We start from the raw sequence: 16,875 nt of genomic DNA, 5'->3' as shown, positions 1-16,875 counted from the left end.
CAGGGAGGGGTCTGGCTGCTTTGCAGGACCATTGACTCAGGGAGGCAGCGGGTTGTGCCTCCCGATTGTGCCCAAGCCAGAGGATGCCAGAAGAGTGGGAACACTGAAGTAGAGGCTGCAGGCCTGCCCTGAGCCAGGGTCCCCGGTACCAGGGTCTCCAGTCTGGTTCTGCTCACCTTCCAACCTTCTGCCATCAACAAGCCGCTCGGTGGGGCAAAGCCCAAAGGCGGGGGTGGGGGGGGCGGTCAGTACCCTGGTGGGGCTGATAATAATAGCAGCGACTGACAGTGCTGTTAATTCAGGCGAACATTTTTGAGATGGAGAGAGCTCTAGATGTCTCACGACCACCCAGTGACATAGGTTCTGTTACAGTCCCCATTTTATGGATGGACAAACAGGGGCACCAGAAGGTCAAGTGACTTGCCCAAGGTCACTCAGTGGCGAGTAGCAGAGTGGAATTTGAAAGCAGATGGTCCAGTTCTGGCATCTGGTTCTTTCCACCATACTCTGCCCCCTCACTCTCTACTACCATGTCCTTGGCACCTGCTGAGAGCCAGGCCCTGTGCTGAAAACTTCAGGGCAGTGTCCTAGCCAACCCTCACGACCACCCAGGACGTAGGATCTGGGATTTTCCCCATTCTAGAGTCAGGGAACCCATGGCTCAGAGAGGTTGACTAAGTTGTTCTGGCCACACAGGGAGGATGTAGCAAGGCCAGGTTTGCTCGCAGCCTGTGTGACGGCAGTTGAGCTGGGTCTCTGATGCCCCCGACCCGTCCCACTGGGTGTGAGGCATGATGGGGTCCTGACAGCCCCTGCTGAGTCGAGAAGAAGAGAAGGAAGGGATTTCAGTTAGACTGTGGGGAGGACTTTCTTCTGGAGAGGTGGGGGCTCTGGAACTGGAGTGGGGTGGAGACTGTTTCTTCTTTCCCAAAAAGCAGAAGCCCCCTGAGGAAGGCCCTCGGCTACTGGAGGTGTCAGGAGGAGGTGGAAGGTAGAGCGATGGGAGGAGAACAGAGTGGGAAAGTCCAGTCACAGCTCGATCACTCCAGAATCCTGGTGGCGGTGATGGTGGTTGTTTTTCGTAATTTTTGCCCCACTGCTCCTCCCTGCCCCTTCTCCCTTCTCGTGGAAATCTCCCGAACACCTTCACTCTGAGATTTACTACTTGAGAGGACCCAAGAAATTCAGTCTCCGCTCTTTGCAGCAGGGGGAGGAGCAGAGAGCACCGTCACTCTGCATACACTTACTATGTGCCAGGCACTTCATGTGCCTCACTTTGTGAGAATTGCACAATTTTATAATTCGCATGCCTATTTTATTAATGGAAATGGGGAGGAAGAAAAGAGAGGTTCAGTTACTTGCTCAAGGTCACACAGCTAGCAAGCGGGAGGTAGGATTTGAACTCCCGACTTGGTGTGCTCTACCACCCTGCTCCCCCTTCCCTGCTGAGCTCCTGTGGCTACAGGGCATGGCCAGATTGACCCCCTTGCCCCGTGGAGTCAGGGATCACAGTAGCAGCAGACCTTTGGGTGGGTGCCTTTGGAACTGGCCGATGCAAAGATAAAGAACATGCCTCACGCCTGTCATGCACACGGCCCCCACCCCACGTAGATTTTCATGGTGCCCTTTACATGCTAGTAGAAGTTGGGTAAGGTGAATGTTCAGGAGGCCCAGATCCCTCCTCTCATTATCCTGGGGATGGGCATCCCCCCAGAGTGGGATGCTATCCCAGCATTCCCCTCTCAGCCCACCCTTGACAGAAGAGCAGGGTCAGGGAGTCAGTTTGCTGCTGTCAGGCAGACCACCCTGATCCAGGGAATTGAGATTCTGGCTCTCAGGGAGGAGCCCAGGGTCCTTTCAGCTCCCAGTGTCTCAGGGGAACTCCCTTAGGGAATCTGGACACCCTCCTTCCCCAGCCCTAAGAAGACCTTTGACACCTACCTTCTGAGCCCGGGAGTCCTGGGGGAGGAGGGGTGTAGGGCATTGGGAGGGATGGCTTTGGGCTATAACCCTCTAGGAAAGAAAATCCATCCTAACCCCTCTACTGTACCAAAGCCCAGAGAAGCTGGGTTCATCAGGGTTTTCCCCCCAACACGCTCCGTTCCTAGGAGAATGGGGGGCAAGTTGGGGAACTGAGGGAAGGAGGCAGGAGGGGCAGGCTGGCGGCTCTGAGCTTCTCCACGCAGCCCTCAGGGCCGGGTGCCTGGGCAGGAGGAGGGGGCAGAGCAGCTGCTGGCGATTTATTAAGCAGTCACGGAAAAATTGGTTTATAAATTAACAGCTGTTTTAACTTTAGGGCCTCTTCTTCAGGGAATGGAAGCAGCCGACTGGACCGGGATCGGAGTGTGTGTGAGGGCTGGTGGAGGGGGTAGGAGGCGGCGGGCTCCGGCAGCTGGCATTCTTCGGGGGCAGCCTCAGCTGCCACCTCGGGGGGCACCAGGCAGTGGCCAGAGCAGGGGGTCTCCAGGTGCCCGGGGCTGAGGCTGGCCCCGCTGTGGGCTGCCTGCTTGCTCGCTCTTCTCAGCAGCATCCTACCTGAGGGCGCCAGAGGGCAGAGACACCGCTGTACTCATGTCTGCCACCAGAGGGCAGCCTCCACACGTTGATTTGTGCTCCCCAACCCTCTCCCCTGCCCCCCCCACCCCGCCCCCGCTTGTGGGTCCAAACTAGGCTGGAGAGAAACCGGGTCCGATGCTGAGCCACAGAGAAGCCTGGTCCAATGCATCCAAGCAATCTTCTACGCACCCATCTTGAATGTATTAAAGGCAGCAGTAAAGAGTGAGAGCTCTGGAGTCAGACTGTCTTCTTGCGAACCCAGTGAACCCTCTGGGCACAAGTTCTGAGCCTTATTTGCCTAGTCTGTAAAATGGACCGATACTAATGAGGTTTAAATGAGATCATACATCTAAAAGGCCTAGCTCAGTGCCCAACACAGAGTAAATGCTCCATATATGTCACCCGTTCATCCATTCATTCCTCAGCCCATCCCCCTACAGCACTTAGCACCGCCTGTATTCTGGGCCCCATGGAAGGCAGGTGATGGTGCAAATGGTGGGAAGGACACTTCTCAAAAGAGTATGTTAAGAGTTACGATACACCCACTGAACAGGGAGGGAAGGTTAACTTGGATGGGCAAAAGAGAACGTTTTCGGGTAATGAAAATGTTCTATATGTGTGTTGTGGTAGTGGTCATATGTTGTTAAAAATTCTCAGAAACTCATAGAAATGTATATTTTAGGGGCATCTGGATGGCTTAGCTGGTTAAGCGACCGACTCTTAATATGACCTCAGGTCTTACCTCAGGGTCCTGGTTCAAGCCCCGTGTTGGGCTCTGTGCTGGGAGTGGAGCTTACTTTAAAAAAAAGAAAGAGAAGAACGAAAGAAATGTTTATGTTTATATTTATATTTATATTTATATTTATATTTATATTTAATGCGGGGAGGGGCAGAGAGAGAGGGAGAGAGAAACTCAAGCCGACTCTGCAATGAACGTGGGGCTGGAAGCAGGGCTCCATCCCACCACCCTGAGGTCACGACCTGAGCTGAAACCAAAAGTCCAAGGCTTAACCGATGGTACCACCCAGACACCCCTAAATGTATATTTTGAAATAGTATGTTTTATTATATAGAAACTCTGATACAATAAAGTTGATTTTTTGAAAAATATTTATTTATTTGAGAGAGAGAGAGCATGAGCAGGAGGTGGGGGGGGGGGCAGAGGGAGAAGCAGGCTACCCGCTGGGCAGGGAGCCGGATGCAGGCTCCATCCCAGGACCCGGAGATCATGACCTGAGCCAAAGGCAGACACTTAACCAACTGAGCCACCCAGGCTCCCCCCAGTAAAGTTGATTTTTAAAAAAGAACCCAATTCAGTGGGCAAAGGGATGGGTGATGGATGAATAAATGAGCGAATGGATGAATACGTTGAATGAATGTTTCAGATGATTGCTCATCTGTCCTGATACCACTGTTATCCTGGCTGACAGTGCCCTTGCCCTCTCCTCTTCTTGTGCACGGGTTTCTGAGCCTTGGAATTCCGGGCCTTGGAACTCGCCCCTCCTCCCTCTCCCATCTCCTCACCAGCGGCTTCGGCAGGGAAAGATGCCCCAGTGTGCCCAGCTAGCGCTCCCCGGCTTCTCTAAGGTTGCTTCCCAGGGCTTCCGGGGCCTCCCTTCCAGCTGCCACATGCCAACCCGACCAGCTCTGCTCAGCTCCGTGGTGCCAAGGTCACGGGTGTGATGCCCAGCTACAGACCCGCAGTGCCAGCAGCTCAGCCGCCCAAACCCTGGCCGACTCCGCCACCTGCTGGCCCTTTTAGGAACCGCACCCCTGAATTCCGGGGAAGCTGGAGACCTCTGGAGAGAGAGTACAGCACTAGGCTGGAGGCTTTACTCGTTTTATCTTATTGAATAGTCACAGCTACCATGTGAGGTGGGCTTTGAAATACGAGGAAACTGAGGCACAGAGAGGGTAAGATTTTATCTAAGGTCACACAGTAAATTATAGATCCAAGTTTCCTACCCAGGTCTGTCCAAGTCCTCAGTGTATGTTCTGTCCACCTGACCATATCTGGCTTGAGGGAAGGGAGGGAATATTCTCCATCTCCCACTCTCCCCAACTCCCTGAAGGAAGTCAAAGGTCTCACACCTCCCTTCCAAATTCACCTTCCAGAAAAGGTGAATGCAGTGCCTCTTGTATGCCGGGCAGTGTGGCTGCAAGCAGGCAATGACGTGAAGAGAAACGGTGAGAAGGACATGTCTCAAAATAGTGTGTTGAGACCTATGACACATTAATAGGCACACTACAATTCTTATTTTTGTCTGTCCAAGCAGAAAGACCCATAGTTCAATCAGAGTTAAGTCAAACAAGGTCTTGATTTTGTTTCTTGGACCCAACCGCCTATGCTTCTAACTCAAGAATAATAACCGAGGAGTGGCACATTATTTTTACATCTCATTTGCATATGATTAATTCTAAGTCAAAGAGAATGGAGGTCACCCTGGCCCCTTGCTTCTTAGTCCCCCGCCCCCATGTGCCTGACTGGCGGCCACATCTCCTAGCTCCCGCTGCTCCCCCACCCTCACTAGTCCCACCCCACCCCTTGCCCCTGACCACATTCCCCCAGCTCCCAGAAGTCCCGTTCCCTTCCTCCTCTGTCACCCACGCAGCCCCCGCCACCTGGCCGCCCACCTGAAAAACTTTTCCCCAAGTTCTTGAGAAGTCGCGTAGGATCCAGGAGAGAAAAATCAAAGTAATAAAACCTCATTTAATTCCTAACGGAGGGCAGAGCTGTGAGCTGCAATTATCTTAATGCTGAGCTATTTTTACTCTCTTTCCATCTCTGTCTCCTGCCTCTCTCCATGGTGAGGCTTTCTTTCTCCCTTTGTCTCTCCATCTCTCACATGTGTTTTCTCTCTTTTCACTTTGTCCTGCCTCCCCACCTTCCCTCTCTCACCTCCTGTCTCTGTCATCCTTCTTCCCTTCCTCTCCCTTCCTGTCTGTCCCTGTGTCTCTTCCTCTGTCAGCCAGGCTTCCCCACCCTTCTTGGCCCAGGTTTTGCGGCCAGAGCTGTGGAGGCCTGGGCAAAGGCTGGGGGGAAAGGGTAAAGACCCTCCCTTCCACCCCAAAGACCCCATCTTCCCGGCCTAGCTCAGATGGGGAGTCTATTTTCTCAGCTGCCCCAGCCTAGGTCAGGGGAATTTTTCCCTTATGGCTTCCGAGGGAGCGAATCCTTTTCGCAGAACCTCCCTAGATGAGTCCCCCCTGGTCAAAGGAGCCTAGCTGCCATCGCCCCCAAGGCCTTCTCACTCTGATGGGCTCTGAGGTGTGACTGGTGGTGATGCCTCCCAGTCTCTGTCCTCTGTCCCCCTTCACCCTGCTACAGGACTTTCCCGCTTCCCCAGCACCGGAAGCCACAGGCCCCTCACCCTCACCTTGGCCCAGTGGCCACTCAGGTATAATGCCTGGGCCATGCCTTTCCTGCGCCCCTTCTGACTTTCAGGACCTCCTTATTTACCCTCTCAAGGCACTGCCAAACTGCTCTTTGCCACTCCCCAGCACACCCTACCTGGAAGAGGGGTCTAGGCCAAGCCAGGGGCTGCCAGAGATGCCCACACCCCTGGGTCAAGACCTGGCATCTGGCTGTTTTCCCGACAAGCATGTAAGTGAACGAACACAGTGGGATCTGAACCAGGCCTGGGGTTGCGGGAAGTGGAGCTGAGTGGCCAGGACTCCTGGCTCCTGTAAGCAAAGGTCTGCTCTCCTGCCACCCTCTGGGTGACTCTGGGGTGCAACGTCATGCCCTTGACCCCATTTTCCCAAGGCTTCTCTGGTCTCTTGCTCCCTTCTGCCAAGGACCCAGCATGCTGGGGCTAGGAGTGGAAAAGTTGCTGGAGGGGGTGGGGCAGGGGAGTGCTCCTGGTGTTCCAGGTCTGAGCATGACCAGGAGAGAAGACAGCCAACACAAACAGAGCCCCAGGAAGACACACTCTTATGTACACGTCTGCACATCCTCTCAGCGCTACAGAGAAGCGTTCCGGTGCTCACCCACAGGCCTGCAGATATACCCAGGGCCTGGACAGATAAACAGGGACTCTAACCCCCAGGGCCAGCTCCTCCCTTTTCCCTCCAGAGACACACACACACACCTCTGCAAAGAGAGAGAGGCTCACACCTCAGAAATGAGCACACACACCTCTCCCCCCAGCTCTGTTCCGGAATGCACCAAACTCACACACGTGATGACACGTGTACTGGCACAGGCAGCCCCCCAACTCTGTCCCCCTGGGCTGGCTCTGGCTCCCCCGCTTTAGATCCGGGGAGAAAAGACAGGAGACACGTGAACCCAGGGTACCTCAGGGCAGGGACACATTACCCCCCCCACCCCCCAGGATTACAACCTCATCCCCCTCTTCTGCACGGGCTAGAGCTGTGGATACAGCCCCTCACCCCCCACAAGCTGCCACACGCCAGCCCATCACCTTGACAGCCTCTGACATCCTCCCCCACACCCACACCCTCCCCCAGCACACAGCCTTCCCACACCCTGCCACTCACACCCGCATCTTTGACACTCTGACACACTTACTCACATAGACTCACACACGCTCATGCCACACGGACCCCCCCCCCCCCAACAAGCTCCCTAGCTACAGGCACCGCAGGGCCCCTGGCACTCACACTCCCTACCATGATGACTGACACGTGTCCTCCCACACACACTCGCTCTTTCACACTCTCTGGCTCTCTAGGACACCCCCATTCACAGCGTGACATGCTGGTGGTAGTTTCTTGAGGACCTCCCAGGCCTCCTCGCGAAACTCCAAGGACCCAAGCCACGAAGGGGTTAAAGCCAGAGTCCGGTCTCCCCGCTGTCCCTCTACCCCCACCCCCTACCCCCGCCCCCGGCCTCCCCCCCATTATCCTCCCTGCTGGACTCCATCAATAATGCAGCTTCAAGTTCTCGGGAGACTGCAGGGGGCCCCCAGCCTGCTCCCCGGGTCCTGGCTCACACTCCACACCCTCCTCCTGGCCCGGGGAGAACATGGTTCTCGGTGCTCATTGGCCACTTCCCCCTGGGCCCTCCCACCAAGCCCCCGAGCGCCAGTCCCAGGCCGAGGGGACGGGCCGGGGACCCCGAGGCTGGGGCCAGAGGGTGAGACCCGCAGGGACGGAGAAAGGCAGAGATAGAGGCGCACGGAGAGGAAGGGAGGGACAGAGAGGAAGGCGGAGACACCCACAGAGACCCTCGGAGAGAGCGAGGGAAGGAGGGAGAGGCGAGACTCAGGGAGAGGGACAGAGACCCCGAGCCCTCGAGCCGGGAGCCCAGGCTGCAGCGGGCGCGGCGGGCGAGCCCGGGATCCGAGAGTTGGGGGCGCTCTGAGCCGGCGCGACCCCCTCCCGCTCGCGCGCCCTCCCCTCGCAGCGCGCGGTATTTTTATCTGAGCGTGAGCCGCTCGCCTCCCCCTCGCAGCGCACAGCCAGCGCTCGCCGCCGCGCCCCGAGCAGCGCGGGGAAGCCGAACCCGGACCGCAGCCCGGGACCCCGAAACGCGCGCCCCCAGCCCTGCCGGCCACCCCGCCCGCCATGGACCCTAAGGACCGCAAGAAGATCCAGTTCTCGGTGCCCGCGCCCCCCAGCCAGCTCGACCCCCGCCAGGTGGAGATGGTAAGGGGGCCGCGTCCCACCCCCGGCAGCGCCCCCAACACACCCGGGGCTCCTCCCGTGGCGGGGCGCTGCCGGGGCCGGACCGGCCTGGGGGTGGGGGGCGACGGAGCGTCTCGGGCCGCCTCGGACACGCGGGGGCGCGGGGCAGCGCGTGAAGTTCGCAGCGGACTCCGGCAACTTTTTCCCGGGGCCGCAGAAGGCCGGGCGGCGAGCGTCGGGGGCCCGGCCGTTCCGGGCCATCCCCGGGCGGGGAGACTGTGCTCTGGACCGTGCACGGCGTCCTCCTAACCGAGGCTGCCACCGGGACCGCGGCGTCCTGGCTGCAGCCAGAGCCGGTCGGAAGGGAGACACGTGGTGCGCTGACCCGTTGTACAGAGGGGGCCTCCACCTCGCGACCCCATGCTCTGTCCCCCTCTGGTCCCACCGTGTGTGCCCGCGCCGGGGCCAGAGCCTTGTTCTGACCTCCTGCCGCTACCAGGCCCCACACAGAGCCACACGACATGGGGGTGGGGGCGACCAGTCGTCACAGAAGCCGGACCCCTTCACAGAGTACTGAGTTCTCTGGAGCGCCTGCCTGGGGGTCCAGAGGCCTCCAGAGGTGGTGGGAGTGGACAGAGGGAGAGGAGAAGAGGGCTCCGCCCCCCCGAAAGTAGCGTGTTCACTTGTTGCTGAGCTACCCCGGACACCCAGCAGCGCAGTGAGAGTGGAGCCAAGTCATTTGAGGGGGGATATAGGGGGGCCGGGGGGGAGGGGGGAGGGTTGGGTCCTGGGTCTAAGCAGCTTTGGATCTGGAGGGCAGTTTGGAGAGCTTGGCAGGGGGGGCGGGTGGCAGTTTCAGCTTCATTCACCTGGTTCTCTCTGTGCATTTCCCTGGAGCTTGGAGGGGACCTAATTAACTGACAGTTGGTCTGATTGCCAAGCTGGGGGTGGGGGCAGCTACTGGGAGTGCTCAGTGCTACCCCACCCCACCCTCTCACTGTTCAGCTTGGCTCCCTTACCAAGGAGGGCAACTTTTTGTTTTTTATGAGCACTGGGCCCAGAGTTTTTCAACCTGCGAGAGACTACTAGAGAGAGCCAGTCACAGCCTTCCAGGGATGATGCCTCCAGGACCCGGTGGGTCTGGGGCTCAGGCCCACACCTGAGCCTCAGTGTGAGGTTGCAGGTGTCTGCGGTGCCCTGGCTCAGCCTCCCTCTGCAGCGAGATCCGGTTTCTTTGGAGCCCTTGAGCTGACCTTAGGTGGGCAGGGCCACGTGGGTGCCATGGCCCATGGGGCATCTTCCCCAGCCAGCTTCTGCTCCTGAGGTCTGATATCTGCAAAAGCCGGAGAAGAGAGGCCTCCTTGATAGGGGAAGGTGGAAAGGGAGATGCCCATTCTGGAGGAGCCCTGGAGTGGGACAGGCATGGGCTAGGAATCAGTAATGGGTTTTCCTCCGCCTTCCTCAGCCTGGCGAGCTGTGTGGCCTTGAGCTCTTGGCCGAACCTCTTTGAGCCCAGGGTTTTCACCTCTGTAAAATGAGGGGGTTGGGTGAACTATAGAGTTCCTTTCAGCTCTGACAGTCTTTGATTCAAAGGCTCCCTGGGGATTTCAAAGCACTGTTTGTTCCCTGCTGCCTGGGGGGTGGTGGTGGTGCAGGTGTCTGTCCTGCTCCCCTCCCCCCCCCACCTCTTTCTCCCTCTCCTTAGATCCGGCGCAGGAGACCAACCCCTGCCATGCTGTTCCGGCTCTCAGAGCACTCCTCGCCAGGTGGGCCCTTCCCCGCTGCCCCAGCCCTGGCCCCACCCTAACTCTGATGCCTTCTTGGGGCCCTTGTCAAAGTCCCATGAGTAGGAGACTGAGCAGTGGATAAGATCAGGAGCCTGACTCTGCTGGGTTGGCTTATTGACCTTCCAACACCCAGAAGGAAAGCGCACACTTTCCCCAGAGCTTGAGCCTTTGGAGAAAGTAATTCAGATTCTCTTTCTCTCTTCCCTTTCATCCCGTCCTCCCTCTTCTTCCCTCGGTGATTTCCCTTGGTTCATTGATGGCCTCTCAGAGGAGGAGGCCTCCCCTCACCAGGTGAGTTAACAGGGGCAGCTGGAAGGAGGGATGCTGGGGGCCCTTTGTGGTGGGCTAGACAGGATTCTTCCCGACTAACACGGGGTGCCACCAGGGAGGATACATTAGCATATCCATTGGCACCTTGGTAAGAGTGCCTTGTGCCAGAGTCCCAGCGGTGCAGACTCCCCTGCCCTTGTCTTTCCTCTGCTCAGACTTAGGCTGGGCCTCCAGAACCCTGGATTCTGCCCTGAGCCAGGCTACAGCTTATGGAAGAACACCCCCCCACCCCCTGCAACACACACACCCAAAGCAACAGGGCAGCCTAGCCGGACCTGAGGGGCAGCAGTGTCTGGACCCATCAGCAGAGGCTAGAGCCGTTGTGGCCTGGATTGCTGGGGCTGGGGTGGAATGGAGGAAGGGTGAAGGGAGGGGGCCTCTGGTGAGCCTGTTTAACCTGGCACTTACCCTGGCAGAGAGCCTCAGGAGAGGGGCACCACCTCAAGTCGAAGAGACCCAACCCATGTGCCTACACACCCCCCTCGCTGAAAGGTACTCCCCCCGCCCATCAGCGTGGCTGGCCCCTTGACCCCCTGGGACTGGGCTGACATTGGGGGAAGGAGGTGAAATGTCGAGCTTTTGTCAGTGGGGAGGGACTGTCCTGTCTACCCCAACCACTACTTAGGGACCAGAGCTTTCTTAATTTGCCCTTGTAAAGATGGGCGCAGGGGCTGAAAGGGGTGGCTGCGGGCCTTCAAATCAGGTTGTGGGGTTGAAAGAAAAGAGGCGGCTGGCCTAAAATGGCAAGTATCATCAACATAAAGACATTCAGCTCTGTACTTCCTCTTTGCAAGTGTGTGCCAGACCACCTTCTGGCCCCCCTCCCAACCAGCACCTTCTCCAGGTGCAGACCTTGCTCCCCTCTCCCCCGGAAGAACATTCGCACAGGTCGGCAAACTGGTTGCTGCTTGGTCCTGCTTCTCCTTTCGATATTGAAACACAAGTCATTCCTAGAGCACACACTTAAAGAACACCTAGCGTGTGCCAGGCCTCTCTGGTGGGCATTGGGCAAAACGGGAGGAGTCAGATTTGGCCCCCATCCTCTCGGGGCTTTTTGCTTCAAAGGGTCTTAGCGAGTTACAGATGAGAGGAGGGTTAAGCCTGGATTTGAAGGATGAGTAGGCATTCAACAGGCAGGCAAGTCATGGAAGGGCATTCTAGGAAGAGGGAAGGAAATGTGCACGGGGGAGGAGGGGTGAAATCACAGAGTCCGCCTGGAGATTTGGCTTCCAGTGGCAAAGCTGGGGAACCTACACCCGGAGGAGAGGGCATGGAGCTGAGGGAGTGGGGAGGGTCTCTTCCTACCTAAGCCAAAGGATGCCTTCCCACCCCCACCTGAGCTCTGGCCTGAGGCTCTTCCTGCCTGGCCAGCCCCCTCCTCCCGTGGAGGGAGGAGACCGGAAGGGTGTGCTGGGAGCTCCCTCGGAGGGGGTGGGTTTAATGAGTTCCCAGCAACCGCCAAGGTCAACAGGCGCACCTGTCAGCCTACCTGTCAGCCTGCCTGCCGGGGTTAGAGCAAAGAGAGGCTGGGAGGAGAAGAGAGAAGGGCAAGGGCATTTTCTCTCCTCCCCAGGACAGAAAGAGGAAGGGACAGCATGTGGGCAGTGGGTACAGCACCTGGAAGGACTTCCCACCTGTAGGGATGTGCAGGAAGGCCTGCCCCTGAAGGAGGCATGAGGGAGGTGGTGGCATCTTCTCAGGAGAGAACAGAGCTCTCTCTCCTCCCTACCCTGGGCTGGGGAGGGCTGAGTGGATGTGAGGGCCGAGAGCCACCCCTTGGGCTCTTGGTCACGAGCATGGAGAAGCGGATAGGGCCAAGGGGCTTCCCGGGCACCCTGCAAGGGCTAGAAATGGTCTCCCGCCGCCATTGCCCCTTTGGGCCACACCTTAGCAGGGTCGCAGTTGGGAGAGGCAGGGCAGTCTGGGGGCTGTGCTAGGGACCTTCCGGCTTCGAAAGGGAGACTCCGGTTGGGGGAGTCCAGAACCCCAGTAATGGGGACAGATAGAGAAGAAGACAGCTGGGAGGGCGAGGGGGAGACCCCAGAGAGCCCAGAGAGGCACGAGGGGAGGCGCAGCACTCTGGCTGCTCCTAGGGCGCCAGCAGGGGCGGGGCGGGCGGGCGCTGCACACCTATTGTCACTGTGGTTCTGGAACTAAACTCTCACCGCCGCCCCCCTCCCCCGACTGGGGGTTGCTGGAGCAGCCACCTACTCTCCTCCCTTCCCCCCAACCCTCAGAGGACCCTTCTGTACCTGGAGGGCCCTGTTTTGCAGGCTTCAGCCCCTTTCTGGGCCAGGGAGAGCTCCTGGCAGGGTTGGGGGTTTGTAAGGGGAGAAGCTGAGGGCCTCCAGGGGAGGGTGGACAACACCGGGTCTTGGCTTGAGGGGGACTCTCCAAGGCCGAGCTCTCACACTTGGCTCAAGGGGAAGCTCTGCCGCGTCCCCAAGGCCAGGGCAGGGCGATTTATTGCATTTTTATTGCCTGGGTAGCTTGCCCAGAGCCAGCGGGAGGCACCGGGCTGGGAGCCTGGGGCAGGGCGGGGCCGTGGGCACACACAATGTGCCCTCTGTGCCCATCCCAAGTTGGCAGGAGTGTGGTGCCCTGTTCACTGCACCAGAGGTTTCCAGCCTGGAGCTACCCCTCTGGGCTTTCTGAGGGGAGGGGCCCCCTGCTTACCGAGAAGGAGCTGTAGCAGCTCCGGCCCCTAGCTTGTCAGCCTCCCTGTGAGCTGTGAGGTCGGCTACCCAAGCGTTCTTAAATCCCACCTGGTCCCCCTGCCGCCTCTGCCCCTGCCACTCCTCACAGCGTCCGGTCAACCCCTGCCATTCCCCCAGAATCCCCCAGCCCTGGCCCCTTTCTCCTAACCCCCTGGGCCTTTCCATCTTTTGGAAACTTCTCCTCAGCTGCCCACACTGTTCCTTTCCTAGGCCCTATCCCAGCAGGCCTTGGTGGTGTTGGGGGGGTGGGTGGTGTTTGCTGCTTTCTAGGTCACCACAGAGGGAGCTGGAAGCTTGGGGATGTGGGTCAAGATTGTGGGGGCTGCGTCTGAGCACACCACATCCCCAGGCTCAAACTTCACTGGCTGTAGATGATTATATCCCCAGTCTCTGCACCTGCGGCAGAGATGTGTGGAGTGGCATCTATGACAGGGGCAGTGCCAGGGGGTGGGGACCAAGGCCAGGAGGATCGGGGTAAGCAATGAGCCCTAGGCAGTCTGGCCTCTCCGCTAGAAACTGACAGGGACTAATCCCGCAGGCCCTGGCCCACGGGTCCCATGCCTTCTCGCCAGGGCTGTAGCTAGTGGACACCATCTCCAGTACGGGGTCCTTGGATAAGCGAGCGCCCCTGCCCTGGAATGTTCAGCTGCGGCTGTACCTGCCTGGTCTTGTCCAGCTTGGCACCCTATGGTTCGGGCCTCAGAGGAGGTCCGCATCCCTGGACAGCTTAGGAGCTCAACACGATTAAGGCTCTACCCCCTGCTGCTTCTGCCCTGGTCTGGCCCCCAGCAGACTGACCTGTGACCTTTAGCGTTTGAACTAGACCTCTGAGGGGGCTAGCTGTGCCCCAGGCGGCAGGAAGGCAGTTGGGAAGCTGGGCCGCAGGCCCCTCCAGCTTCCTCCAGCTCCATGGGCTGCTTCCTGGCCTGGCTCACCCTTGTCTTCCCGGGGCCCCCTGTGCCAGCTGTGCAGCGCATTGCCGAGTCTCACCTGCAGTCCATCAGCAACCTGAACGAGAACCAGGCCTCGGAGGAAGAGGATGAGCTGGGGGAGCTGAGGGAGCTGGGCTACCCGAGAGAGGAAGACGAGGAGGAGGAGGAGGACGATGACGAAGAGGAGGAGGAGGAGGAGGACAGCCAGGCTGAAGTCCTGAAGGGCTGCAGGGGGCCTGGTAAGCGGAAGGGGCAGGGAAGCCTGGGTCCCACCAGCATGGGCTAGGTGAGGTCCTCCTCGAGGGTCCTGGGGCACCCTTCCCCCTTCACAGCTTTTCACACATGTAAGCTTCCCCATCCTCCCACCCACAGGTGCCGTACTGGATACCTGGCCTACTCCCATCCTGACCCAGTCCCACTCCCGATCAAGTCGTCCCTAGTAATTCCTCTCTTCCCTAAGAATTACGGCAAGGCCACATGAGGTTTGAGGCTAGACCCAAGAAAAGACTTCCCGGCCATGGCTGTGAGGGGTGCAGGAGATGCAGGGATAGAGAACTAAGAGGGTCCACTGCCCCCACTGCCTGCGTTTTTATTTTTATTTTTTATTTGTATTTATTTATTTTTTTAAAGATTATATTTATTTATTGGACAGAGAGAGACACAGCGAGAGACGGAATATCAGCAGGGGGAGGGGGAGAGGGAGAAGCAGGCTTCCCGCTGAGCGGGGAGCCCGATGCCAGCTCCATCCCAGGACTCTGGGATCTTGACTTGAACCGAAGGCAGACGCTTAACGACTGAGCCACCCAGGCGCCCCTTACCTGCGTTTTTAAACGTAGGATGTGGTTTCTGCTGGGAGGCAAAGAGCTGGTTCCTCAGTCCTCCCCAGGACCCTGTGGAGGTTTCTCCCCCTTTTATTTCCTGGGTTGGAGGTGAGAGGGTGCCCTCTAGTGTCTAGATGGAGAATCTAGGATTCAAGAACGAGCCTCGTCCTTCGCACTTCCAACTCCAACTGTCTGGGAAGAGGGATCAAGGAGGGGCCTAAGACCTACACAAAAGGCCTCAGAGCTGGAGGCCCCAGATCCAGAAATCTCCACAGAGGGTCCCAAGGCCCAGAGAATTCCGAGGCAGAAAGATCTCTGCCCCTTCCATGCCTGTGTTTTCCATGCTTAGCTCTGGAAGGCTGTGCCGTATCTCTCCTTCCCGGTGCATGTTAAACTTTCTGGTCCCATTATTTATGGGGATGAGAAACAGTCGACCACCCCTGCTTGCCGTGTCCAGCCCTTGCACTCAAACAAAATGGCTTGGCCCTTCTCTCTGCGTCTCTGGCAGTGGGGTATCAACGCTGGAGCAAAAGCTCCAGATGGAAGTTGAGTCAACTCCCGCTGAGACCCTTAGGACAGGTCAAGAGGGAGCAAGGAGACTGTTCCCTCTAGAAAAGCTGCAGGGCAGAGGGTCAGATGACAAGACTACCAAGCAGAAATATCAATTGGTACCACTCCTGGAGTGCCGGTGCTGGTCTGGTCAGCATATTAACTATTATCTTATTTAAGGCGATCTACGCAATTTCCTTCTCACCGTCTCCTTCAGAGCGGTAATAACTGACTTATCTAACTTGTATAGCTAGTCACTGGGAGAGCATTCTTGGTCCAGCGTTCTCTCCATTATACCATGATGCCCTCAGAAAGCTTCGCCTCTGGCATCAGAGAGGCCCAGCTCCTGCTCCAGGATCGCTGAACGGATACTTAGAGACAGTGTTTTTATCCCTTCATTCCCATCCCCAGCTGGGCAGAAGACAGCTTGTGGCCAGGGTCTGGAAGGACCCTGGGAGCGCCCACCCCCTCTGGATGAGCCCCAGAGAGATGGAAGCTCCAAGGAACAGGTGGAAGACCCGGCACTAAATGGTGAGGCTCACTAAATGGTGAGGCTCGGTGGTGGGGATGGGATTTTTTTATGGGCGTGGCCAAGCCCTGAGTCCCTCCGCTTGCCTTGCAGAGCCTGGGGAGGAGCCACAGCGCCCCGCCCACCCTGAGCCGGGCACATAGGCACCCGGCCGGGCATCGCTTAGAAGGAAGTGGAGGGGGCATTGCTGTTCCCCGGAAACCCACTCTGCCCCCACCCTATTTGTACCCCTCCCCCTCACTCGCTAGGGCTGTGGCTTCTGACTTCTAGAAGACTTAAGGCTGGTCTGTGTTTGCTTGTTTGCCCACCCTTGGCTGATGCCCAGAGTCCCTGGGCACTTGCTGCCTGATGCCTAACCCTGCCAGTCATTCCCCCATTTACCCAGAGGGAGGCGGGATGTGAGAGAGTTTGCATTGGATAATCCAGTAAGGGGGGGCAAAGGTTTATCCTCCAAAATTCTACTCCCCAGACCCTTCTCCTGGGCACAGGAAACCCACAGGGCAGGACCCTAAGATCTGGGGAAAGAGGGTACTGAGAACCTGTAGGTGCCCTTAGATCCTTCTCCATCCCCTCTCCCATGGGGGATTTCAAGTTACCACCCCCCTCTCTGGCTTCTACCAGGGCCCAGGATTCAGGCATCCTTCTCCTCAACCTCGACATTTTGGAAATCTTCCCCTTATCACCCCTGCTCCCCAGCCTGGGTGCCTGGAAGATGGACTAGCAGAGGCTGCTTTGTTGCGTTTTGTTTGTGCTTTGATGCCAGGAATGCCGCCTAGTATATGTCCTTAGGGGGGCGCACGGTGGGGAAGCCAGGTTCTCCTTGTCCTCCAGCTGCTCTGCCCCCTTCCGCTCTTCCTTGACTCCAGGCCTGAACCACTCCTGTGCCGTAATAAATAAATCTTTGTAAATAACCGTGTTGAGACTTCTCTTTCAGGGGAAAGGAGAGGGAGGAGGGGGAAAACAGGTTCCCCTATGTGGAAGACCTCGTGGGTGGCCACCTGGACTCTAGTGTCCGGTCCTCTAGTCTGGGTTTTTCCTGCAGACAAGCTCAGAGCACTCTTAGGA

The 16,875-nt window shown here is 57.9% G+C and overlaps 1 protein-coding gene across 1 annotated transcript; it reads left to right on the top strand.

The window, feature by feature from the left end:
• The first annotated feature begins 7,667 nt into the window (after positions 1-7,667).
• On the top strand, positions 7,668-16,712 carry PPP1R1B (protein phosphatase 1 regulatory inhibitor subunit 1B). Its single transcript, XM_057318006.1, has 7 exons — positions 7,668-8,166; positions 9,851-9,911; positions 10,201-10,223; positions 10,679-10,754; positions 13,944-14,150; positions 15,693-15,812; positions 15,904-16,712. Exons 1-7 carry the CDS (start codon positions 8,086-8,088, stop codon positions 15,951-15,953), a joined length of 618 nt encoding a protein of 205 aa, XP_057173989.1. The 5' UTR covers positions 7,668-8,085; the 3' UTR covers positions 15,954-16,712.
• The last annotated feature ends 163 nt before the right edge of the window (positions 16,713-16,875 follow it).

The sequence above is a fragment of the Ursus arctos genome, unplaced genomic scaffold (assembly GCF_023065955.2).
Source record: "Ursus arctos isolate Adak ecotype North America unplaced genomic scaffold, UrsArc2.0 scaffold_24, whole genome shotgun sequence".
Taxonomy (NCBI): domain Eukaryota; kingdom Metazoa; phylum Chordata; class Mammalia; order Carnivora; family Ursidae; genus Ursus; species Ursus arctos.
Note: the sequence above shows the minus strand (reverse complement) of the source record. Positions and strands in the feature narration are given on the sequence as shown.

Excerpts from the sequence above, each read along its gene's own strand:
- PPP1R1B (XM_057318006.1), top strand. The coding sequence starts at position 8,086 with ATGGACCCTAAGGACCGCAAGAAGATCCAGTTCTCGGTGCCCGCGCCC. Across the intron at positions 10,755-13,943 it reads CACACCCCCCTCGCTGAAAG|CTGTGCAGCGCATTGCCGAG; the intron begins GTACTCCCCCCG and ends CCCCTGTGCCAG. Across the intron at positions 15,813-15,903 it reads GGAAGACCCGGCACTAAATG|AGCCTGGGGAGGAGCCACAG; the intron begins GTGAGGCTCACT and ends CTTGCCTTGCAG.